Below are 27,499 nucleotides of genomic sequence, written 5' to 3'. Positions count from 1 at the left end.
AGCCAGTACTCATTCTTACCTGTGAGACGTCCTGGTGATACTCGGCTTTTAAGAGGGTCTGAGACCACCTACTAATAGGAAAGTTTGTGATTTGAAACCGACCTCAGGTCTTGGTTGCTTCTGTCTAGGCTTGGGCAGGCCGACAGTGTCTCAGTCCTCTTGCTGTCTTCGGGCGGCATGACAGCTAGGTACTAAAAGAGTGCTACAACCAAAACTTATGCTATTACTTATGAAGAGTTTGAGGAACACAAAATTAATTCCTGGGCAACCCAAGCAATCATATACTTGAAATATTTGATCTCAGTGGGTGTTTCAAAAACCTAAGACTGACACTCGCTCGTGTGACAAAAGACTTGCCCTCATGTTCCAAGCCAAAGCTCAAAATAAAAGGTGACAAATGGCATACTTGTATCTTTGTCCAAACAACTCGGGTCTTATATTTCATTGAATGACTAAGTGGAAGACGAACTGTGACAACTCACCGATGTGCCGAAATACAGATTAGAAAACCGAGGATAATAACCTTGTAAACAGAGTTTAGGTCTAATAGACTCTGATGATCCTGCACTGCTTGGATGTTGGGACGGCTGACCCCTACGAGATGAGGAGGCAAAATGAGGAGAGCTATTCGGTTCTCGGTGCCTAGGAGTTAAATCACGAGAAATGGGGATCGGTCAATTCTCCAAATGAAGGACCTTGTGCGCGTTATGACGGTTCAGATAAGCAACCCCCAAAACAGAGAATGGAGGTGCGAAAATGTTATGAAGTGATGTTCCTGTTAACAATGACGTCGTCGTAACTATCGGGCCGCTTACGTCAGACCTCAAACATGTAATCTCCCAGTCTGTTGGTTTTGAAAACAAGACCGGTTGGACATTTCATGGCTCTGACCAAGAACCGCAGGATAGGACAGATGTTATCCGCGATAGCATTAAAGTCGAGACCGTCCCTCAATTCGCCATTAAGTGAAAACGACTTTTCTTTTTTTCAAATTTCTATAGTATATACCAAGTAACCAGTGACAATACTTTTGTGTCTGGTAAATTTACTGGCTGTACTTACGGCTTGGTGATTGTGTTCAACTTTCACAGCCTCTGCATTCCCTATGTAGTACTGTTTCAGAAATACTAACGAAGATAAGTAGTCCGCACAGGCAACTTAGTGTATTTGTCGAATTTCAGTTTCTTCCACATCCTTTAAGTTCTGAAAACAGCATATCTGATTTCCACAACTTTTAATTGGGATCTAGGTTCTTCTGTCGTCAAACGAGTGCAACCCACACTGGCCACCTCGGGGCACGTATCAGGTGATGCGGGGGATGGTACATCCATAATTCGTCTGTGCCACATCTCTTGGTCACAGAAAAAGATTGATGTACGCACACATGACAGTCAAGGTGTTCGTGAAAGAACGATCGGTAATTGCATTGCATTCTTGTCAGTGCAAACCATTACAAACCATTACGATGCAGGGTGGCTGTGCCTGGTTCGAGTGGCGCAGTCCCGCACTGTTCTTGAAACAGCACAACACGGTTGTTTGGCTATCAAGACTGTCGGATTATGTTTTGTTACCATTTTTCTAGTGAACAAGATGACTTCATGTATCAAACGTTTCTAGACGACGTTTTGGTTATTACTCACAGGCCAGGTTGAACAGAGGAAGCAGGGACCTGGTTCTTGTTGGTACCAACAGTCCTATCACGGGAATTCAGTTTCACTAAAAAACGATTCCGTGCAGCTCAATAAGGAGAATCAAAATAGTCGAGCTGAGGAGTCAGAGATATCTTGTTTTTCCCTCAGAGAATATTAGGCACTTTTTAGCAACAACAAAAGATAGCTATACATCAACACTTGAGAGTAATCCATTTATTTTGATACGTACGGTTATCTATCACGCTGAATTCTGGTATTTAGGCCTGTTCCAATTTGCTGAGCTTTCTGAGGTACTAAAGTTGTGGCCTCATGAATGCCAAAGCAGATGTTCTTGACTTGTTCGGTAGTGAGAAGTGGAAAACACAGAAAACGGGAAATAAATTATCGGTATATTCTGATTTGTTGAAGGTGAAATGTCCAGGCACACGAGAAGACAGGCCTAGGTATATGGCGTTCGGCAGACCAGTTGGAGGTTAGAGGGTTGAGTACGCTCCCCCCCCCCACATCAAACGTGCCATATTTTCTCACCTTGCATTTTCACTACTTAAACATTCCTCTTTTATTTTATTTTATTATGACCTGCTCAATATTACCAAGGCTGAATTTAATTAATAAAAAATATTTTTTTGAACGACTTGGCATTACGAATCCGCAAGTATCAGGAAGGTCAGATTCCTGAAAGCAACCACTGAACGCCCGAAATCTAATGGGACTCTCAGCTCCGCTAGATGTTGGCCAGACAGACAACTCCCCCTCAATATGCAGCGCGCCGCAGCCTCGAACAAAAGCCAGACCGCGTGCGTCAGCATTGGACGAAGTTCAGAGAGTATCCCTCCAATAAATAGCTTGACACTGGTTGTACTTTAGCACTAGCACACACTCGCGCTATCGCACTCGCTTGTTCGGAATATAGCTGCTGTGTTCCCTCTTGTGAGTCTTTTTTCCGCCACTAGGCACTGGAACGGGTCGCGAGTCAGATACAACAGGTTGGCAAATTAGTAGATATAATAGAAAGTTTTCCGGCTATGGAAGGATTATTATGAAGAGGATGCAATAAGGAACCTATTTAGACAGGCGACTACTAACTTCCTAATATCCAAAAAAGACATGACACTTTACTGCATTCTGAATCATCAGGTATTCTCTGTTTTTATAGGAAGAAGCGAGAAGAAGCGACAATTCTGGACTAGCCGAACTGTCCAGGAAACCTGACGCATTAAAATGAGCTGATGTTTAAACTTCTTATCCAAAATAAACTTAAACAAGATGATCCCTGATAAGCGTAGCGACACGTCGGTGGTTCATCCACTCACCAAGGAAAGTAATACTTCAGCAGTGATATGTCAAGAAGAAATTTAAAAGAATAAAACAAAAAATTTCGACCAGTAGCAAGGGTAGCTTAAATTTGTACTTTTCATTATAAGTAAGCCTTCAGGAAGAAAACAGCGAAGTACCGAAACGTAATATTTAACCGTGAAAGACATACTTGTCCTCCAGTTTCTTCCAGGTGTTTGAATTTAGCTCGTAGGTTCTTTGTGGTTTCTCCGATAATTGATAAATCCACGGGATCCAGGGTATCATCCGCGGTTACTACATCTGGATTTCTCGGTTTTGGTTTGCTTTCTAACACACCAACTGCGACCCCTTCAGGTGGCGGTGTAATTTCCTTTGGACCTCTAGGACCATTAGCTGTTCCGTTGCTTGTCTTTGACGCAGTCTCGATAAATTTATTTTTCACCGACTCAGCTCCTGCATACTTGATTTTTGGAGCTGTTTTCTTCTTCTTTTTCTTCTCCCCAACTTCACCTGTTTCGAATTTGTTTCTCAAATTTCCCATTCGTTGTGCGCCTACATTGGTTGAACGTCTTTCTGGGGTTTCTTTGGCCTCTACGACGCTTTCCTTCTTGGCTGGAATATACACATCAAAAGCGAAGAAAAACAAACTGTATAGATCTGACTACGGTCAAACACTTCGATATGAATAATGGATCACATGACACTGCGAATCAAAAACACTTTCTGTCCTTTTGCAGAACAACGAAACCTACATCCTTGAAAGTTGATTTTTAAAGTCACACAGTATTGTGTTTAACTGGCAGAGAAATAGCAGGAACGGTTGCTATAACCTTAACATCATTTTAGAGGACAAACAGTCGATGCACAATTTAAGGGTGGCATATGTTTCCTTACAAAATCTTGCCGTAACCTGACACTCATGATTGAAACCAACTTTAGAGAGTAATGAAAGCGAAACGTATCAGTGACCGACAAAATTCCCACACAACGATGGAATAAATTTGATGTGACCGGGATTCTTCAAGACAAGTATGGCGTTGGAATTCTCACCACATTTCTTCTAGTTGAGATGTAGGTTTATGGTTTCCATGAGACACCGTAACGGGGTGTCCCTATGGAAACTCACCATTTTGAAAACCACGTGTTTTCGTTTTCATAGAGATGACCTAATCATAACCTTGCGATATTCAGTAGAGATTTCACCCTGTCAGTGGAACCTTTGCTGAGGAGCCGAGAAGCATTGTACAGCTGTTTTATCCTTGTTGAAAATCATCACTACTACTCACTAATCTCAGGGACCTTCGAACCCGCGACCTTCCGGCCAGCGATTGGACACTTAACCGTTTGACCACGAGTGACTTATCAGCTCCCACAAAGGCAGGACATAGCGCCAACCATCATATCACGTGGTTATTGGAGATAGACACTTTGAAACAGATACAAAAACTAGGTTTCAGTAAGCTTGGCTCTTTTTGGGTGTGTAGAGTTGAAACTGAGAAATGCTATTCAAGGTTATGGAATTGGAATTTAAAGTAATTTCACGCTCGGAGGCTGGTAACAACATTAATCATGCTGCCGCGAAGTGCTCCCATTCATAGTGAAAAACGGCGATAGAAGAAACACGAACTACAGAGTCAGTGTGAAGTTTTCAAGGTAAACCATGGAAATAAAATGTAAACAGGAGCTCAGCTACTGATCAGAATTAGGATACCGTAATCGAAGGTAGAATAACTGTCTGCACCAAATTCGTCCGTCCGACAACATCTGTCCGTCTCGCCAGCTGAACCTCCACCAGAAAGCGTCATTTTAGTCAGGTCGCGTACAAACAATCGCATTACGAAAGGTCTAGCAATTTCATCCCACTTTTACAACACGCTCTTCATCTTCCCTTTTCCCTAATTTACATATGTGAGTCATGTTTTCTTGGTCCTCCGTAAGTTTACAAGAAGAAATCCCCGACGTGCAAGCTATCCGAGTCGCAAATGTCCAGGAATCCATAACTTAACGGATACTTTATTTTTGTGTCGGTTAGCTTATATGGTGCTTCGTAGCATGATGATAATTAATCACGCGAATTCGCGCCTGACATTTTTCCTGACTGTTTAGAGCCGGAAGCCTCTGTGGTGCGTGTGGCGCGTTGCATCAGGTTCATATTTCCTGACATCAGACACATTTGGGTATGCAGACTGAGTCACGAAAAGCAGCCGAAGGAGGAGATTGTTAGGTTTCGCAGCCACTCGCCATACATATGATAAAAATAAACAGCTAATGAGGGACGGTCGGATGTCCAATGGAGTAGTAGCTAGTTATGTTTCTTTTGTGCTTTTGTATACGTTACGATGCTTTGCGCTATTGCACCAAACAACTTCTCCAGGATCAAGTAAAATTTCTGAGATCTTCCAGTGATTCGGCTGGCGACAAACTTCTCCTGTCTTCTTTCTTCTTCCGTTCTTTTTCGTCATTCTTCAACTAGTCCTAGTTCGTAATGAAATGTAATCAAGAGCATTTGATGTTGTAAGCGCATAAATACCAACTTCAGTAACACCTGGTCCCTTCGTCAAACCCGTCCCGACTTATCCTCCGTTAGGGCTCCCAAAACAACTGATTATACCGGAACGTTTATAACGTGTGTCTGGGCACTGAAATGCAGTTTCTGGATATTTGGCGTTATAAATTACGGTGGTTGTTGTCTTGTTCGCTGAGCTGGGCAATTTGATTGCAAACGTTTAATCACCAATCGAGGTGACATCATCAGTGCGTCATTGGGGAGCGTAGCATTGCGTAGCGGTGGGTTGCTGTTTGTGCGTTGAATTATGCTACGAGTGTGTTAATATACGTGCTACTAGCCGGGGATGACCGTCGATCGCGATTAGTTGTTGGATCGGGCGGTCCCACTGGTTGCTCTGTTATCCTGTGTCCTCATTCGCCGATGCCCACGTGACCTTTGAACTTGGCGTCCCCAGCCGTCTTAATCTGGTCGATGCTGGAGTGACCTTTGTTCTTCCGAGTCCTGGCTTGTGACCTTTATTGGGTTGACTGCAAGAAGTCCCTTGTTTCTTTGTTTATGAATCCAAGATTCGGTCCTCCTTGAGTTTTCCGGTTGAGATCTTTCGCACGTAGGGGTGTGTAAATTAGGTCCAGTTCGATGTACCGGTTGGTCGAACTTGCCGTGGAGTACCATGCGTCCAGAAATTCTCTTCCGTGTCTCATGTCTCCGTATGTCAAAATGTTTTGCGTTTTCCAGATTGAATTTGTGGCCTTCTTGGTCCTCGTGTATGGATATCAAGGACAGGGGGTAATTCCTCTTGGAAAACTTGCCTCCCTTGGAAAACTTTCTAAATCTTGCATATCTAATGGAACAACAGAAATCCACCAACTACTTATTGCGTTTTCCAGATTGAATTTTGTGGCCTTCTGGTCCTCGTGTATGGATATCAAGGACAGGGGGTAATTCCTCTTGGAAAACTTGCCTCCCTTGGAAAACTTTCTAAATCTTGCATATCTAATGGAACAACAGAAATCCACCAACTACTTAGAGGAACTTGAATTTTCAGAATATTTATGTCAAGCAAAAAAATTGCCCGGATGTTTCAACTATTGCAGGAAGCATTACCAGCGTGCACCTCACAAATTTTACTTTTCAGTGAAACGAGGTACAGGATCACTCATGACTCATAATCACATGCTGTTAGTAGCTGAACCTAAGATGTACCAGTTTGTTGGCTGGTAATACTGCAGAGGAAATAACACGTAGCTTGCTGTGATATTTCCATTGCGAGCATATTAAACAAAGTTTGTAATTTGATGGAAGGCTTCGAAGATTTTAATCACGGATTTTAACCAGTTGAACGACCTTCGGTATTTACGGTGAGCTTGGTGTTCATGATACACAGTGAGCATGCAGCCATTACACAACTTGCATATGCAGCAGCATCAAATATGCAAGCAATTTTCGCACGAAGCTTTTGTTACTGATGACCCTGTATTGATTTAAGAGTGTTGGTATTTGGATGGAACATGAGAAACCTTTCTCAAAGTTGATTACCATGATTGCATGCTTTTATTCGGTACCTGTGTGTCTCTCAACCGGAGTGTGAAAAAGCCGGTGGATGAGAAAATTCCAAAAATACTCAGCCTAGCTCCCACGTTTTGGATGACCATACTTGTGAAAGGAAGAAGGCTTTTGCTGCGGAGGTATTTGTTAGGAAATGCTAATGACCGGTTACAGACCATTGCACAAGGAAGCAAAACTCTCATTTGCATCTTATTTAAAAAACTAGATATTTATCTTCTACTGAACGCGTCTTCTTGAACTTTCCTGGATATTCCTTGACTCAAATCATTCATCGCTCAAATCCAAGCAAATGCTACAAAGCGACTCCACAAATCCCGCAACACATTTCCCTTTTCAAGAGACGCAAAGCGAATTTACAAGAGCAAAACATACTACTCGCACACCTCCCATCAGTAGTATCACCGTTACACTGGTAATTGCAAACATCTGATAGCAATTAACGGAAGGGACATCGTTGAGAAGTAAGCCGTACAACTTCCCCCTGTCTGTATCAAACCAGTTCAAGTATGTGGATCGAGCAGCGTAGAAAATGGCTACAGAACTCTGTCTCCGCAGACGAGACTCATAAAAATAGCGAAAGCGATGAGAACGGTTCCCATGTAAACCAACCAAAATCATCTTGACAACTTGGAAAGGAAGCGAGCCCTCCTGCCCGAAAACCAGCGGAAAGCAATTCTAGAAGGCAATATTGACCTGAAACCTAACGTCTAATGTTCAATTCATCAATCGTTCTCTAGAGAAACGCCAAATATTGCAGTGCTTCAAATTGTTGTTTTCAGAACTGTTTGCACATAGACCATGACAACTTAAAATAGGGTACGTCAGACGAGCGAAGTCTCTACTGACAACCAGTTTACGAAGAGCAGAAAATGTTGGGTTCGCTTGGGAACGCTAATTATCCAGCTTGTCCTATTAAGGTTTTTGGTGGACGAAGCTCATGATTTTACTTAGACGCCCTCAAACTGACTAATCAGTGTGTGTGTGTATGCCTCAACAAGTGGTGTGAATAATAAAATCATTATTCACGTACACTGTAATCAACAGTCCTCCAGATGGTTTGAAATAGAGCGATATGTATTCGGGAATAGAACTACTACTTCACTGAGTGGCGCTCAATTCAATTATTTATCCTACTCTATCATTCGAAGAGTAACACACTGTAAACCAACTCGTCTGGAAACAAGTATGAGAAAACTGAAAATAAACGTCGAGATAACTATTAGCATCGTGCTTTGTTGCTGGAAGTATTACTATAAAGTGGAAATATTTTGGAAAAATCCCAAAAATATATGCTTGAATGTGAGGACAGTAGAGCAGGCAAAACAGCTTCCTCAAACAAGCGTGAGTGCGTTACGAGCTTACAGACACCAGCACTGTTACTTGATCATGCTGTGAATATTGGAGCATGAGAGATACGGCGTAAGTTTCAGAGCATGACACATGCTGGTATAACAATCAAAGTGTGTAGTTCTACCACACTTCTAGCATAAACGGACAAAAAATCAGTGGCATGAATGCATGAATGCAAGTACTGCGATCTATGGTCTTAAAATCACAGATTACATTTACGTTATCCGCTTTCTGTTCTTTTTGTATTCTGCGGTTAGTAGATGGGGAAACCTGAGGAAAGAGCATGTGAACAACTCCAGGTTATCCGAGCAGTTCGTTCCCTGGCTTGATTGGAAATGTAAAACATCCGCAATTTTTTGGGAAAACTTTCTACTCTATTGGCCTTCCACTTTGTAATTATGTAGAGCTTCAAAGTAAGTGACCTTTTGTACATTTGACCTTGGTTCTTGTATTATGAATGCCAGTAAATGGATGTTCAACTAGGATTTATTGTGATCGGAATGGATGGCGAGGTGAGTGAACAGCCTGTCGCATCGATATAATTGATCTGCTGACGCCGTCGGTCGAAACAGAAGTGCACAGAGGGATGATGGGTACAAGCCCACGACAACCCTTCTCAAGTGGGTGTTAGGCCAGAAATCGGCTGTCAACCACACACTTTCTGAAAATAGCTTGCCCAGTTCAGTCTGCAGACGTGGATTCAATTGAGATGGTACTTCTAATCCACAGGCCAAGGATCTGAAATGCCTAGCCACATGGCGACGCGGTACCACGGTAGCAGCGCCGCAACGGGCACAGCAAAGAAGGCTGACCGGGTTCGATGAGTTTGCGTAGATTTCGGGAGCCAACAGGATGGCAACATACCAGTCCACCACCGATCAAACAGAGATTGATCATTTACCCCTTCCTAGCTACAGTACATCACGTAGCATGATTTGTTTCCGTTCATCAGCCGAGAGAAATTCCACTATGCGTACCCCAAAAGAGTATTTTTGTGAAATTAAAACGGCCACGGTGCACACAAGTTAACAAACTTGATGCGGTCAATTAAAAAACCTTGGTTTTCACGTGTTAGAATCTTTACGATTCTGCTCAACCCTATGTAGTATCTACTCCGGTTTGCAACGGACTGTCGGGTATTTATGAGGCTCTGCAAGCAGTTCAGAACTAACCGCATGTGACCCAGATCGAATAGCGTGCGATATCGGCACAGCTGAGAGTGAAAAGCAGACCTGAAAGCGGATAACAGCTCGGTACGTTCACCACCAGTGATGACTGACTTCGCAAACCAATCGCAAACTCTTTTCCAGACTGTTCTTTCAAACTTGGATTCCCAAGACACTCAACCTTCTTACCATGAAGATTAGTGTCGGTGTACCCCTGTGAGCGAAAATTCAGTATGACTACTGTGCGGTACAAAGTCAATTAAGCTAGCCCATCAGTAAACAGCAAGTATATGTCCAGGCTCGGCTTACCAAACATGTTTCGGGATCGAACGAATTCGCGGACATCAATCAGTATCACGTGTCCAGTTCAAGTTTTAGATTAACGATAGAACAGTGCACTTCACCGCTGACGTTGGCACTATGTAGCGTACCAATGGCAGGAATGTTCTATCAGTCTTGACCTTTTCTTTACAGACAAACCAAAAAAATCAAAGTGACCTTTTCCAGTAAGACGCAGTTGACATTTTGATTGTCTACATGCACCACATGGTCAGCCAGCTTACGATAGGAAAACGTGCTCTACTGTGTGATTCATTGAAAGGAAGAATTAGGTTCTACATGAGTTTCAGAGTTTTTTCGTAGTTTCTCTTCCCATTATGTTGAACAAGAATCTGTTGTACTTGACCAAGAATTCGGTCTTGTTTACTGAGTGCAGAACGTTCCTCCCTGAGAAAGAAAACTTGAATCTCAAGAGATTGCTCGCAATTTGCACAGCGCTGCTGTGACGCTGTCCAACATCTGTACGAATTAGGAGCAACTGGAGCAATAGACCTGTTTTCTTCACAAGTTGCTGACATCATATGACCTGAGGAAAATGGCATAACTTCCAATCCCTTGGATGCCAGAAGGCTGCATTTTGCTACAAAACAAAAATGATTATTCAAAACTCTCCCCAATGTTGACTTTGTACCAAAATTGTAACCTTATTTCTCAATAACTCAATGAGTTTTCCCGATTACAATCGTGCTTACGGAAGTAAAATATATCCATTAGAATTTCAGCATCTATTTGACGGAACTAAACAATATCACAAATTTATCTAATAAACTGTTGGAGTGAGAACATATTATTGCCTAAATCGCTGGCTTTGTCACCATGATAGATGAGATAACTTCAGCAAAATTCCAAAGCTTACCTGATTGCACAAGGAGATGGATTCTTAAGTATGGTTACGTTCAATGCAACCGCGCTTAGTTTATCGATTATTGAGAATCTGGTTATTTATTCTAGTTGGTTCTACTGGTCTAACCTAGTAACCTGTTCTCATCGAGAGATCGAAATTTACAGTGATCTCATTCTCTAGATATTCCTCTAGAAACAGAAGTGAAGTAGCATGAGTGGTAGGCGCGAAATTCCTGGTTGAAAAGTCCATGATTTCAAGTCAACAGTGAATTCTCTGCTCCCCCTGTTAGGGTACCCTGACATCATTTTATCCGTCGTACTTCCTGGTTGACTGACAGCTCTCTACTGGAAAGGTATCATAGCTGAACAACTAGCTCTTATGTCACAAGATGTTAGATTCCAGCAGGCAAATCCAGGCCTAATAAAATTCCCGCTCTGACTGACGTGTGCAGATCTATATATCTGCGAGTCAGCTGTATTTTGACGCAGTTCAGCAGCTCTACTTAATCTACATGATATGGGGGTTCTAACAACAATACGAAGCAGCAAAACCGTTACGGTGTTGGTTCATTCGTGACATGATTCCCCACGATTTTTATCTTCCTATTCACCTTCAACATTAATTTCCCCGAATTTTTGTCGGGACAATCAGCAGTATGCGAGTATTATATACAACCCATTATTATTGTATAGAGGAAAGCAATAAGCCAAGTTGTTGAACTAGATTCAACACCTAGCGAAGAAAATCCCGGATATCAGTATAAGCTTGAATGTTTCAGTGACGCGTTGTGCACCTTGTTTGTACAAGTTTATCTTGCTGTATTCAGGTGTAATTAGGTGTGCACAGGATGAAATTAATGCTAACACATCTGGACATCGACATAATCTAGTGCATATGGAGAAGATGCTTCTTAAAAATTGGTATGGTACAACTGCTACCGGTAAATCCATCTAATTACGGATGTCCTTTGTGGTATCTAAGCACTCCCACAGTATCACTAACAAGAAAATCATTCCAACGAGATCAACGTAGCAACTTTCTGTGCACGTAGTGACAGTTCCATGCATCAACTCCTGTTGATGAGCGTTAAGGTTCTTCCTTTCAGGAGTGAAGGATTTCATCGCACAAGACGAATGCCTGCCTCTCCAGGGTTGAATATTTTCGTGAGTCCTCAGATGCGTGTTCCTATTGACCATGAGTAAAGAATCAATAATATGTAGGGATTTTATGATTTTCACCCTAAGTAAACAACGAACTGAAGAGGGTCTCATAGCTAGTATCTGGATATTATGAAGGCAAGAGAAAACAGCATATGGATCTGACCACCTAATCATATGACATAAGGATAGTAAGAAGATGCATAAGATAGCCTGAAAACATCACAAACGAGAGATGCAGGTGGGTTTCTCGCAAAACCAAAGTAGTTTTTCAAATGAGTGTATTTCGCTAATTTCGTGCAATTTGGTTTCAGGTAGAACATAAGGTTAACGAAAATTAGGGGAATGAGCCTACCTGATGAGCCCCAAGAAGGGCGAAACCAATCTTGAGCTATCGAAAAATTTTCAGCTACCTTATGAGTTGTGCATTACGAATATACATGTATCGCGATATGTCGAAGATCGTAGTGACTGAAAAATGAGGCAGCCTAGTGCAGCACATTCAGTTGCCCGGAAAACATCCCAAACGAGAGATTCAGCTGGGTACCAGGTGAGTCTATCGCAAAGTCAAATTAGTTTGCAGATGAGTGTAATTCGATACTAGTCATCTGTTTCATCAAACGATCAATCCGTTCTTATTCAACATGCATATGATAAACAGTCTAGGTGAAAACCCGACTTTTATTCAAGCAGCGCTGCGTTCGAATGCGTTTTAGGTGACTCGAATAGATGTAACATCCAACGGAGCAGTGAAGTGCATGAAAAACCAATGCTTGATTGGTTCTAAACACAAGGAAATTTGAATAGACCATGAGAATAAAAGTCCGCATATGGCTTCCGTTGGGACCACCTAACTTGGCAGAAATCTTTGAGGAGGTATGTTAACTTCTTCACATGTAAAGTAAATTAGGAGGCCAAATAAAATCGGTATCCTTTGAGGGTCACTGCATTAAAAATGGATCCTAACATTTGCTAAAAGCTTCACTGAACTCATAGAGGCATGTCTACCCATAAAAAACAAATTAACCAAGTTTCGCTAAATACTTTGTAGCGCGTAACCTTTGAGTCGAATACCTAGACCAATGTGTTATTGGCGTAGCACAGTAATTATTGCCAAAATGAGTAACATTTGTTAACGTACGCCTAGCTACTTTGTGACGTGCTCTTGTTTAAACTTTGTGGTGTTGACAGTGAAAAAAATACATATGCCATAACCTAAGCGGAAATAGTGGTCTACGTTTAACTTCATTCGACGAAATGAATCAAACGACAGCTGTTCGGAGCCGCTCGAATCCGACTGTTGTTGGATTTGACGATGTGCCGTAGTTGCGCAACTGTTCCAGCTCGAATTACTATGTTCATTTTACCGGACGGTCGGTTTAATTGGTTCGTATTCCGGGATATGCCAGGTTTGACAACCAAAGTCGACCTTCGTAGAAGAAAATCCTCACCGAGTTCCGATATTCACCTCCCCGTAGAACTGTGGTAGCAGCGTGATTGCGAATAGTTATTTTGCCTGGACCTATCTCCGCGACAAAATGGCGCGATCAATAAAAAACCCAGCTGACTTGTTCAACGACTGCATTGTGTGCACCCTGTGGGTTGCATAGGTCGAGCAGTGGATAACTCCTGATGAACTATACTGGATGAGTTGATATCCATGGCATCTGTACTAAACCACTGTACAGTAACTGAGTCGTTAATCTAAATATGGGAATATAACACTTGATTCATATCAAACATTGAATCACTGCTTTCTCAGTTGAAGAAAAAAACAGATGCTGCACTGCATGACATTGAGTTGTTTGGGCTCAGTTTTTCAGGATCATCACGAACGCTGGACAGACATCCAAAGTATGCAATATAATGAGACACTACCAACCGAAATATATCATAAAAAGCAAAACAAATTCAGGGCCAGCTATGTTGATGGGCCTTTATTGACATAAATACATTTGGATGTTCGTGAGAAACTTTCACGTTGCTAATCGGGTTTGAAAGCAGCAAACACTTTGACAAACACAGAACTCTCCAATTACCACATAGTACTCTACTAGTTCCGACACAATTTTGTTTCACGGGAAAGAAAGTCAGAAAGCAAGGCTTTAACCATAAGGAGTTAAAGTAAGTGCAGAAGTTCAACAGTTTTGGCATAAAGTTTTGTAAATTGCTGGTGGATGGCCTAACTGTTTGGAGCATACATTTTTACCAGGAATAGATATTTGCTTTCAGTGGACTGAAAACAGCTCCAAGTACTCAGGCAGAGGTGTAACCCGAAGCGATTGATACTTGTAATAAACTCCTTGAACGAACTTCCATTGTGTGGACCGGACTAATGGAGTCGTGGTTAGTTGGTTCCGATGTTCTAAGGATACGCTGCAGATAAGCAAACGCTGACCATATCACCGAAGCATTTTAAGGTGTGTCCTAATAGAATTAGTTTTACAGGAATACCTAATTCCCCAAACGGATGCGTCGCCGATCCGTAACAAACATTGGTATGACACCAACATGGTGAGGGATCTTCACACAATGCACGGGGATATTCTATCGACGAACAGGTCAGTGTGTGTTGGACTAACCAACCTGATCCAGACGAGGGCCGCCATGTTCATATGATCTCACCCTGCTCGTATTTGTTCTATGGACTTTCACTGGAAGCAACATGTACGGGGCCGGACCAGCAAACCAAGAACATATGAAGGAATTTTCAAACCAGTGAAACAACGGAGTCTTACTTGCGTTATATAAAGGGTTAACGAAGCCCGCTTAAAAATAATTTCGCCGTGGAAAAAACAAACGGCAGAATTTCGAATAGAACATAAATCCTTGTGCTCGTGCCATCAAATCCACAATTCATCTTTTATTCTTCCGCGAAGGGTCGAAGAGATCCGGTAAGACATCGGAAATTACCCATGGTAGCCAAGCAGCGCCATTTTTCGACCTAGTGTCATACCCAAATGATACCGATTGTTTGAAATGAATCAACTGCTATATTTCTCTGCTTAAGTGATCGACGTCATAGCACGCACTGGTTAGTTAGCAAGGATGATTCACCGTTCAGTAAAGATACAATAACATTAGAAAATCGGTCTAGAAGTCAGCACATTTACTGGTAATTCGCTAAAATTTGCCCTTTTCAATGCCACTCCATCCTAGCCAAACTACAGTCATCACACAGCCTTTGAACAGACTAACTGCATGAGCAGTCGCGCCATTTGGTGGCGGAAATAGATGAAAGTGAAACAAATATTCATCACTGCACCCTGCTGTGAGGAACGGATACGGTGAGAATTTCTCATGGCGTCGTGCCCTTTTTTGCCAGGTCTGTAGTAGCCAATTGTACAATGGGCTGTGAATGTTCTGGCTAACCAGAGAGCATGGGTTCGCAACCTACAGGTCAATACTCCCAAGTGCAGCACGACGTGCAATTCCTAGTTTTTCATCATACCCAACCCGACCACTTTTGGGGATTCTCCTTTGAGTCTCATCCACGTAGTTGTGCGAGAACGGAGATTATGGGACAAGACCGTACCATCTGCGTTTCAGCAACATATTTGCAGTCAGATAAGGCGACTTCTTTTTCTTTGTGCCAGAAATAACAGTGATAGCAGTTTTGCTTGCACAACTGGAAGCCGAACTTGGTCTTTCGGGTGATCTGAACGTGAACCGCGTCCACATGCGTTTGAAGTCCTATACTCGGGTTCAATAGACCTGACCACTGACGGTATTGTTGACGGATCTTGACTTTCACGAGTGAGTGCTTTGGTTGTTAGTTAAAATTCTGACCATTAGGAACATGAAAACATTGTCTGTCAACCTACCACAAGTGTATTTATTACGTTACAAAAACCACTGGCTCCCAAAGTCACAACACACAGTTATTCACCTCAGGCCGACGTATTTATTTTCCGCAAATATAAACAGTCATTTTTGCATCTTGCATTGCCACAATGGCATTCACTAAATTGTTTATGGCATTTTTAGACGGATACAGATGCCCGGAAAAAAGCAAAATCAACCACATATTTTGTCACAGACGACGTCACGTTCTGGGTTCAGGAGCATTCATTGTTGACCAGGACAAAACCGTAGATCTACTATACGGGGACGGAGAAGTGGAGAATGGCGGAAATTTCTCCAGTGTGAAAGCAGTTTACGATAGCCCTTTGAAAAACATGGTTGATTTCAAGAATATTTAGCTCAATTCATCTTATGTACCCATATATTCATATATATATATATATATATATATTCGTCAGCAGTATTAAAATGAGTTTTATTGGAATGATCCACCGAAGTACACTGATGTCTGCTTTATTACAGAACACCCGGTGCTGCGAAGAATTGTTTAACGTACCTTCTAGGCTAATCTGATTACCACTGTTCCGCAGTCAGAATTTTCGTTGTAGATTGGCTAATGACCTGTCCTCGGGGGGGAGGTTTGAGAACTCATCCCAACCGCGCACTGATGGTGTCCCTGCGGTTGATGATGAACCGCTTGCAATGAAATTGTCCAGCTCGGCGAACGAGTCAACAGCCAACTGATCTACCGCCAATTAAGGCACCCGACCTACCACTATTTCGATACATTGCAACCACGGCGTTTTAGGAGACTCGGTGTGTGTTTCACACATTCCGTGTGTATCTGTCAGCATGCAGTGAAACTTTGAAATAAAAGCGTGACAAGGAATGTGACATTCTACTTGATCGAAACAAATAAGTTCAACTGTATCGAGCAACATGATTTGCCCAGTGACATCCGATTTTTCAACACTCGTTGGTCACCGGACGCTCATCAACTCTCACCAAGCGCTCAACGCTGTAACCCAAGTTTAAATTGTTTTGACCTACAGAATAACCCAGATAGCATAAGCACATGATACACTTTTGTCACCCATCCCTAAAACCAATAAAGTGCATGTATTTTAGAGGTAGCACACTACTGATAAGGTTGCTAAAAACACTCTCTGACGGAGCACGACCGGCTTTTCCCTCTTTCAGACGCCTTAGGTAAGCACATTCTCTGAGTTCCCGTCAACTTTATATTCCAGTGGAACCCAAATTGGACGAAATTTGCAAAATAATCCCATTCGCATACGAATTTGGTTTTGACGAAATTCTCAACTTAACACAGTCGAATCTGTCGTTTACGAGGCAACCTGGTGCAGCACATTTATCTTGAAAGAGACTATCAATAATGACGGCTTCAATAGCAATCCGCTGAGTATCCCACGGAAACCGAATTTGTATTCAAATAAGAATATTTGTAGATTTTATTTTATTTTTAACGGCACTGTCTGTACATGCCTCATCGAAAATTGCTGTTGGCAAACCCGCGTGTCGAGAGCAACGGTCGATAAGGGTTAAACATGTACAATTCAGTCTGTAAGTAAGGGACTGGTACGTCACCTGTGTGAATGCTACTATCGATGGTTTGCTTAGGAATTGAAGTGCTACCGGAAACTGCTGATCCAGGGCACAGTGAAGAAACAAGCAAAAACAATAGAGAGTAGCTATGTAAAGCATGGCAAAGGTCACGAAGGAGTACCCAAAAATGATTTCGTGATGTGTAATCTGCTGGGATGGTAACAGCCGTTAATCCCTCCTGCTGCAAAGTGCGTGTCCAAAAACACTAATGCATATCATTAGATTAGGTGGCTCTCTAGTGACGACTGTTTGGGAGAGTACAGGCTCCACCGATTTTAATGTCCTGTTCCATCTTACTGACTCTCTTGGTGACAAGTGGTCCATGTTGGTGTCAAATAAAGATCTCTCATTTTGTACTCGCAAATCAACGCATATCACACTGTAGAGCTTTCAAAGGAAAAAAACTGAGACTTAAGTTAGAAAATGAGTTCCAGTAAGAGACAAGTGTTTAACAAAAGGAGGATACAGATTGGATGACTGCAAATGAAAAAGCTCATGCCAGCATGCCTGATGAACATCTTCGATACTCAAGAATAAATATCTGATAGTCGGTTATGTCAGGCACATGCAATCTCTAGCACTCCACGCGCAACAGAAGTATGACAATAGGCTCGCTCTGTGATATTCTGATGCAAATCTTGGCGCATACATCATCATGCCAGTGAGAACCTCATCACCTACCTTTGTCTTCTGCAATGCCGCTGCCATCTGTAAGGAGAGTATGAGCAACCGTTTCTTATAGATATTTTAATAACTCAACAACGAAAAACACTATTTTTTTACACCGTTTGTAAATGGTTCAATTGCATGCACTCATGCAATTATCCTTTTGGTTTGGAGAACAAAGAGTAATCCAGGAACTTGATCCAGGTCTGTGCAATGCTGTAGTAGAACTGACAGCAGATCTGGCGGCCAGCGGTAAGGTCGTGCAGTTTCGCTCGAAGACCATTCCATGAGATGTTACTATTGTTCAGCAAAGGGGAGATCAATACTGCTCAGCTGATATTGTACATGGTGTGCACAGGACCAGATCCCATTCTGACAGACAGCGCTTTGGTTTCTGTAGACGAATTGGGGGAACGACGAAGTATATGGTTATTCCGAGAAACCATGCTCAGTTTGGAAGTTAAAGAAAGATAAAGTCATCGTTTATCTGGCATGGTTTGTTCCAGAGCGGAGTTAATCACGGTCTAGTGGAGCTCTTCGATATATATGTACCGATAAGTATGGTTCTATAATATATCGAAACTCATATTGGTTATACCGATTAAAAAGTCTCGACAGACATGAAACAGTGAGCGAAAAGATATCTCACAGAACTAACTATATATGCGAGACAGAGTATTTATTGTAGTCGACGGATGGAGTTCGAGCTCGGGCACGGTTTGATAAACCATTTCATTTCCTTTAGTTCATTGGTGTACCTGGAACTCAACAGGAAATCCTAGAGTCTGGCTATGTACGCCGGTTCCAAAAGTTTTTGGACGAGACTTGATGACGAGAAACGCCCAGACAACCCGAATAACCTTCTTTTCTGCTTAGTAGCTTTTACCGTATGAATTTTTGAAACATGTGGACGATGTTTTAAGAAAACGCATAAAACAGGGTTGGTTTAAAGTGACAATAACGCCAAGGTGAGGGAAGCCAGTTGACACCGAGTATGCGTAAATCCATTACTTCTCAAGTGACATTTAACTGAATGACTTAGTCGGCCAGCCAGGTTAAGCTAATTTTAAACTCATAAGTTTGAGTGTCATAAGCGCACTAAAAGAACCACAACGATATCTATAATTATTTCTACATGCGTACACAGAAATTCACTTGAAAGAACTCAGCCACTGAAATCTAAAAACACCGTTATGTTTCTGTGACTGTTGTATATATTTCTTCACCGCTTATTTCTGTATTCGATATTGGGGGTTTCAGTTAAGTCTCCTGTCAAAGCCCAATAGGTGTGGAAATGACGGTATTCAGTGTATAATTTATCGAACTCACCAGTGACCAGAATTATTTAAGTAAAGGTTGCTTCGTGGACGGCAGTTCCTTCAGCCTCATCGACGCATAAACACAGACTGGTCAGTAATCGGTTAGCTGAGTTTTAGCAGCGCCATCACCACACCGCACATCGGGATAGCAAAACCCTATGCCTATAGGGGGAGCCGAACGCATATATGCTCACGCACAGCTTCTCTCCGCTTCACAACGCATTAGTGATATCAGTTCGATTAGTGCGGAAACGTTCGCAACAGAACTGCAAATCTCATTTTATGATTTGATCGTCAACCGGACCACGTGGTCTAGCATTTTATGCCAGACCGAATCAGCTGGTTGTTTCCAAGACTGATGGTAACGGTCCTGTAATCTAACAAACCTTGCTGATAGAAGGTAACAGGATGGACAGTTCTGTTTGTCCTGAACATCAAACTAAAATTAGCAAGGAACTTGTTGACAAAAGTTTCCGTGTACTCTGATGGTTTCAAACAACAATCGCTGCTGATTCTTCTGTGGCGGACACGTTGTTAGTTCAAGAACTGCGAAACGTGATAACTGTTGAGAGTGATGGCACAGTTCCAAGAAAATGGGATCACACCACCATGATTAGGGACAACTCCGCATTAGCTATCGGGAGATTTGTTTTCTACCCAGCGGTATTTGAATAACAATAAAAATCTACGACAGGGCCGCCTACGAGACAGGAAAAAACAAACTCTGTACACCGTTATCACACACGGCAGCAAGTAAACTAATTGCTCACTTTTTTCCACGGTACGAAAGTTAAGCGTCTCTTATTTTTTGTGTGATAAGAAACGAGCCGGGTACAACTACCAGAGCGCGTTACCGACAAAGTTGAATCAAAGCTATTCAAAGGCTAAACTTGGTCGTGATTTGTAGCGTTTGAGTGTGTTCTATAGAGATCGACGCAAAATTTTAAATGTTATATCGAGTAATAACTAGGGAATGTTTATATAGATCAATATAACCATTTATCATCGTGTCTTTTTTTTAAGCGGATACACTTCGAGAACTACATTTGCTTGCCAATTGGACTGATGTTGACAGGAAAATTAACTAACTCTCTTGTTTATGGACTTCTTCCAACGAATGTGCTGCCCTAAGGAGGCCTGATTTTTTAGTTGTTCAACATTAGAGGCATAGCAGCATATTCTTTTGACATGAGATACCACACATAAGTCTGGGGAGTTTTTAACCACTTTCTGAGTGGTGGATTATGTCAAGAAAATACGTTTCATATTTTCCTGAAAAAAACTGAGCCAGTTCGTAAACTAACTGAGAATACAACCGTAAATTCTACAAGACTCTACAAGGATTCGATCGTCTTTTATCGCGTGTAACAGTGTTGGCCCTTGATGTGGGACGGCAGTTTAGAGAAATCTAAACTGTGAACTCAAGGAAACAGTCCAGAAGAGGAGATATACCCCTTGGGCATTATCCGAACCCACAACCTGTGGCAGTCATCGACTGTTGACAAAAAGGCCACCATGTGGCGAGCAAGTGTGAACTCAGCTGCACATTTGCGGAAAGTTATTTGGTGTCCTTGTTCGGTATGCAGGAAATCACGAGTTAAAGTCCCATCGAAGAAAACTATCTTTTCGTGTACATTTTCAAAATCTGCCTTCCATCGATGCACGCAAAGTACGAGTTGATACCCGTGAAAATTGAATTACTTCCTAAATAAGATCACTGGATATCGCTCCACATTTAGATAAGTGAATTTCGCAAGTCGCAGAGGGAAGACTTGGTGTAAAATCAAGAATCTGAATAAGGTAGAAGAGAGAGTGGCAGTCAGTTCATCAATCATCGGTGTGGATTCTGCTTTCCGAAGCTCAATAAATTTAGGACAAATAACTCAGATCCTGTCAAACTGCAAAGGAAATGAATTTTTCGGTAGACAAAATGCAAATATCCGAGCTATCCAAAGAAACAAATGCAACAAGATATTCTTAAACAGGATGAATGTGTGCATTAATTACGTTAATGAATGGTTGATAAAACGTACGCCAGGGGAGCCGTGCAGCGCGAGCAAGTAAAACACCAGCGATGTAAAACCCGGCCAATTAGATTATATCGATCCTCTGCTTTCACTGGTTTGTAGCAGACGTTGCAGAACCGCTCATTACTCTTTTCAGCATTCTGTAGTATCTGAAGAATCTGAAGTACAGAGGGTTTGAGAATGGCTTGTTTGCATGCAGTCGTTCTGTTTGCTAACAAGATAATAGTGTGGACAAAATAATTAGGAATCTTCCCATGTCAGAGTACTTTAACTCGACTGAAGCATTGATGAGAGCAAAAGCTACTACCGTTAAGGCAACGAGTACATGACGACTCAAGTAAGATTGAAGTAACTGAGCAAACGTCCTGTTTATTAGATGTGAGTTTGAGCTTTGCCTTCACCTCATTCCTTCTGTTGAAGACTGCACACTTCTTATTAGAAAAGTAAAAAGACCTCCGATTGTTAAATATCATCTTCAAATTTATTGCCCACAATTGAAAAAAAGAACAGCTTTTGTTTTAAATTTCATAAAGGAAACTACTCACTTCGGAATCTCGAATAGTGTGCTAATTGAAATATGAGGTGGCCTTTGTGCAGCACATAAAAGAGAGTTTCAGTTGAGTCCCCCGTGAAAACCCAGTTGATATACAAATGAGTATTTGTTCTAACTGAACCCAGACACAAAGTACAAGGACGTGATTCGATATAAGTGAGTAGGTCGACCACATTAATCACATTAATTCACACATCGGAGTGAGGTTTGAGGATTTCTTTTTCGTTAACGAAAGCCTCATTGTAATCCGGTTTAAAGTAATGACGACCGTGGTTTAAATCAGTGGTTCATAAACCATTCAGTTCACCGCCTTACAATGTCCCCACTCTCGATTTCGCCACGCCCTCATTTTTATGCGGAAAAGGAACAGAACAAAGTCGGACTAATCATAAGAGATCCATCCGATCAAGTACTACTTTCCCTTATGGCAAGCTGCGTTGGAAGACCAGAGCAATTCTGTGGGACACATGCTGGCATCCACCAGTCTCCATGTTTTCAATGTGTTGTTTGAACTTCTAAGTGAAACTAACAGTTTCAGATTTTTCAAAAATGGAATGTCCATATGGTAAGGGCAGAAGGTCAAGGACTTTGACTTGAAGATGAGAAGCCGGAAGAGAGGTTGATTGAATATCCAACAAAATCCCCACGGCCACTCCAGTCTTCTTGGAAAATAACGCTCTTAGCCGGTTCTCCTATGAAATGGATAGCCTATTTAACTTCTTATCCGGGAATTAAAACAAACCCTGATAATACATTATACGCAAATAACGGATATGCTATGGGGCGCAGCTAAAATGTTTCATTAGTTAAGGACCTGATTCATTGCCAAGGGGGTATCGCCTTTCTTAATAGCTCTAGATTTTCATAAGAAGGTAGAACAAGCACCACCAAGTAATACTAACTTTCATGCGTTTTAAAATGCTGAGTTTTGTATGTATACAACACATCTGTCAAAGATTATAACTCACCGTTGTATTATCTCGGTTATCGGGACCTTTGAATTGTCTGGTCACCGGCACTTCAGGAGGTAGTGGATGGTGGACTGGATCTTGGGAACGATTCGCGCGGAAGTTTTCTGCACCATCCTATTGAGATAATAAAATCAACACATTGAAAGGAAAACGTTGGCTTAGCAGACCGTCAAGTGTAACTCTATTTTGTTCTGTATTCACAGCAGGATTACACAACGAAATTTCTCTTCCCAATTAAACCTTTAGGCTCTTCGAAGTCACCAGCGCTTCTGAGACAGAAATTTAAGGCAGCGAATTAGCTAACGAAATTCACTGCCAGCCGACTGATTGACAACAGCCTAGAGAACAATTTCCAATTAGGGGGCAGGCACATGATCATCCAATAATCCTTTTATGAATTTCAACGCTAACTGGGAATCTCAGGGCATGATTACCGGAACGAATTGAAAGATGGCACCTACACGGTTTGCAAAGTGGAATCTTCAAATATCCACCACTAGATGTTGCAATTTTAGTGTCAAAAGGAATGATACTTAAAACGGTAGTAAGGTTTTCAAGGTTCACCTAGTCATACGTAATAGTATGGATTGGTTGTAGATCAGGTGGCTGCTGATCTGTTGGCCCAAATTTGAAAAACCAAGTAGTTTGGAGTTATTTCATCCTTGTCGAAAAATATTACCGGTGTGCATCGCAGGAACATATGGGGACGGGTTTGAACCCCTGACCTCCCGACCAGTAGTTGAACTCTGTACGTTTGGTCACGAGTAGCTGTTTGGCGGAGTTCTTATCTCATATAGACAGGACATAGCGCCAACTATTCGTCAACCACTTAGCTCATATCACGTGGTCATGTGTGGACCGGCTGCTCGACGGGAAGCTCATGTAACCAATGAGGTGCTTTTCTTTCCGAGCAGATTACTAGTAGTTTTGGTGATGGTATAATAAGACCCTGAGATTTCAAAACCTCAGCATGCTATCATCAAGATCACTAGCTGTCGAGTTTCAGCTGATAACCAATGTCCTCAAATGTTATCTAGGAATCCATCTTTGCACCTTTCATTCATATTTAACTAGAGACCGATAAAAACCATTTTTAATTGACCTGATAACGGGACTAACGGCTGTTGACATTTTCCGCTAGTAAATGAAGTTAATGGATATTCAACAATAACGGATATGTGAAACGTTCGATCCGGATGGAATGAAAAATTCTCTCCCATCATTACGACTACCGTACAGAACAGTGGAATACAGTGAAATATCAGTAAATTAAGACGGTCTTCCGATACTTGTTTACTTTGATCAGCATCATACTAGAGGGCGCGTACGTTTCAAAGACCTTCTTGAATCCACAGACATGATTCGAGGGACAGGAAGAAACAGTACCCAGCTTTCACATGCCTGATTTTACCGAATGGGCACCTTTGAAGGAGTTGAGTAGTATAAATGTGGTGTGGCCTCGTGCGGGAGCGACTTGTACTACTCTAGAGCGGATCTAGCGAGGATACAGATACAATTACCTATACGCAAATACAAGTGAATATTTCTAAAACCCCACTACTCGCGAAATCCTTCAATAAATGGCCCTTAAACCGGATTCAAAACGCCTTATAGTCCGACCCCATTCCCTAATTTTGAATCTAGTTAAAAGTATGAGTCATTAGGTTAGTGAATATAAAATAATGTGAAATAGGGGATGAAGAGGTTGAGGCGATTTAAACATTAGACGAACTGGATCAACAGTCGGTAATTGTGTATTGGTTGTCATAAAATGGCGTTTAATTTCCCACGAACGTTAGAAACTTCTAACCTTGTCAAGAAGGTTTTCATACGGCCTAGAAACTTTAGTTTAACTCATATTTCGTATTCGGTAGAAAGATAAATAACCCAGTTTCACAGCTTTCTTATGTACCCAACCATGTACTGAAGGTTTTATTGACTGATGGAAGGCTCACCTGCACGAGACCGCTTGACTTTTCCCGTGCTCATCAGACGGATGCCTACGAATTGGTTTCGCACCGGCTGAATGGCAGGTTGTGACCGCTGATCCCAAGATACTCTGAGCAAATTAGCAGATGTGGGTTGTTTGTGATGGGGTTTTTATAGCTATGTACAGTCGTGTGACTAAGCGCGTTACACGCAGGGCCTCCGTACTGCGGGTTGCTGCGCAGTTTCGATGTCAATGGTCCACTACGGTGGGCACAGCGACGGCTAGTCCTACCTCCTAAACCTTCCCTGGAAGAATTTGACATGTAGGGTTGTTTCACGGCAAGTCATACACCTAGACTTTTTACGGTTACTCAAGATTCATTCCTCAGGTAATTTTTTAATACCAGAACCATGAAATTCGGACTCTGTTTCACGCAGCCACATGATATTTCGAAGTTAATTTGATGCTGTCTGTAAGATTCCCAAAGCCACGGCACTTATACCCCATTATTAATGTGAATAGACCTAATCGAACACCCCTTCAAAGTCCAGAGTACAGTAGTTACTATTCATCATGAGCATAATCGTTCGATAACCAATCGTGGAACAGAAATAAAGTCTGTTACTTACGGAGGGGATAACTTTGCAGAGAGGGAGTAAAGTTGGCTACGTTTATTGCTCACACTACGTCAGGCGGAAAGGTTTGTCTGATCCAAAGCGTGTTTGGAAGTTTTATTATGCGTCCAATTTATGAGTCTGAATTGGGGCAATACACATTGTAGATCACATTCCTACAGACTGTCCACGTGTCGCGAAATACTTTCAGTTGCAAACTATTTCGTTTTTAGTGGAAGAGTCAACTGAGGCTTCCATATATGATAGCCCTCATCTGAGGCCCCTTGATCTTTCATTTGGGACGATATTTGAGATATTACAGTATATATTCTTCATAAAAGACTATTCGGGGGAGTGTAGGATTCTCTTCGATAGTACGAGAAGGACGAAACCCGTCACAGGCTATCAAAGAATTTTCAATCTTATGTGTGGTATGTTCCTGCCTTTGCCTGTTTAATCACCATTCTATCTGATGAGGAACAGCTCATAACTTCAGGGAATATAGTGCACCGTCATACGAAAGCATTTTCTCCCCGCAACCTTTACTCAACCGAATGGACTCTGTCAATTACTATAGATCTGTTCGTAATCTAACGTTTCGGAGATAAGGCGCACCACAAGGGAAAATGTTACTGGAATTTCCCCATGTTGTAAATTCAAACAAAAAGGGATCACCGGGATGCGCAAATAACATTTAACGCAAGACCAGATTCAATACGGATTCAGGTTGTGGGGACAGAGATAGTGTACAGTGTTACACGTCCAAGGTATAACATTTATTCCAAGAACTCACCCACGAGGGATCCAAGCTTCGTGCTTTCTGTCCCCGATCAACCGGACTGGTCCTCTGCACCGAGGACCGCAGGCTGACACCAGTTGGAATTTGGGACTGCCTTGTTGTTTCGGGCGCCCTTGCATCCAAATTTGCAGGTTCCAGAGGATAAAGAATGGGGCTCTGTCCAAAAACTTCTGACACTACACGTGGTTGGATAATGGGACCGCTAATTTCTAGTGTAGATGTTTTGGATCTTCCTTTGGATCTGGAACGGGATCGACGCAAATCAACTCGGGCAGCCACTGCTTCAAACAGCCGGCGTCGACGAGACTGTGAACGACTGTGGCGGAGTTCGGCTTTATCTTCTCCTCCAGCAAGTGTTCGCATATCTGCTACGCTGGCACTAGGTTTATTCTTCTTTGATTTATTTCTCGCCTTTCGAGGCGTGGTCACTGCATGCATCGCAAGCCGGGGAGTTAGGGACGGGGAATAGCATGCAACAATGTGACCTCACGTCTCGCATTGGAAACAAGTGAGATGTAGACGGGTAAGAAACATGCCATGAATTCGCGAAAACAGGCAGGTCATTCGTTACATTCCAGAGGACAAAAATGCAAACTAATGGCAATTTCGATACATTTGTGGAGTTACTAGAAACCTTGAATTAAGCATGAGATCGATGGTTGGTTTCCATGCTGTGAAACTCAAGGAAAATCTGACATGTTCAAATTTTTGTATTTTTTGGTTCGTTTATTTATAGTGAAACAGAATTCCCAAAGGCACCAAGCCACAAAAATTCAGAGACTTTGACAAAGGACATTAGCTAGTTTGGTGGCTCATCTCTACCTCAATCTAAGAATTTTAGTCTCGTGAGCAAGCAGTGGTGCAAACTGGTGTGTCTTCTGCTCGACCAAGACTACAGGTACTGATGGTGAGGTGGCGGAAAGGTCCAACTATAGATAATACCGCTTTATTCCACACTCCTCTTGGATCGATTTCACTGAAGCATGAAGTTCCCATTCTGCCTTATACTCTGGCGCAAATCCTGTGACTTCGTTGTTGTAAGTGCCCCAATGTTATGTGCACTCACACGATATCGGACCGTAGATTTTAACGTCAAATTCTGAATTTATAATGGTTTCGGCTAACGACAAATGAGTCGGTTGGCTCACTCAAAGCAGAATCTCTCTAACTTAAGCTGGACTACGTGACAAAGCTGCAGAACCGGCATATATTAGAAGCTAAATTGAAGAACATTTTATACAAAATGCCTTCGGTTCCGTTGACCCTGCTTACGGTCATTGGTATGACCAGTGAGCTCGGCAATTTGATTTC

General features: G+C 42.1%; 1 protein-coding gene across 1 annotated transcript in view; it reads right to left on the bottom strand.

The window, feature by feature from the left end:
• T265_02971 (hypothetical protein) overlaps positions 1–27,499 on the bottom strand; it is a gene marked incomplete at both ends in the record, with an annotated part of 55,648 nt that overhangs the window by 8,127 nt on the left and 20,022 nt on the right. The window contains 3 exons of the mRNA XM_009167350.1: positions 3,139–3,555; positions 17,991–18,017; positions 22,843–22,959. Of these exons, the coding sequence (XP_009165614.1) occupies positions 3,139–3,555; positions 17,991–18,017; positions 22,843–22,959 (561 nt within the window). The remainder of the gene's footprint in view (positions 1–3,138; positions 3,556–17,990; positions 18,018–22,842; positions 22,960–27,499) is intronic.

Source organism: Opisthorchis viverrini, assembly GCF_000715545.1.
Source record: "Opisthorchis viverrini unplaced genomic scaffold opera_v5_39, whole genome shotgun sequence".
NCBI classification, from domain to species: Eukaryota; Metazoa; Platyhelminthes; class Trematoda; order Opisthorchiida; family Opisthorchiidae; genus Opisthorchis; species Opisthorchis viverrini.
The sequence above is the reverse complement of the archived record's forward strand: the minus strand, read 5'-3'. Positions and strand labels throughout refer to the sequence as shown.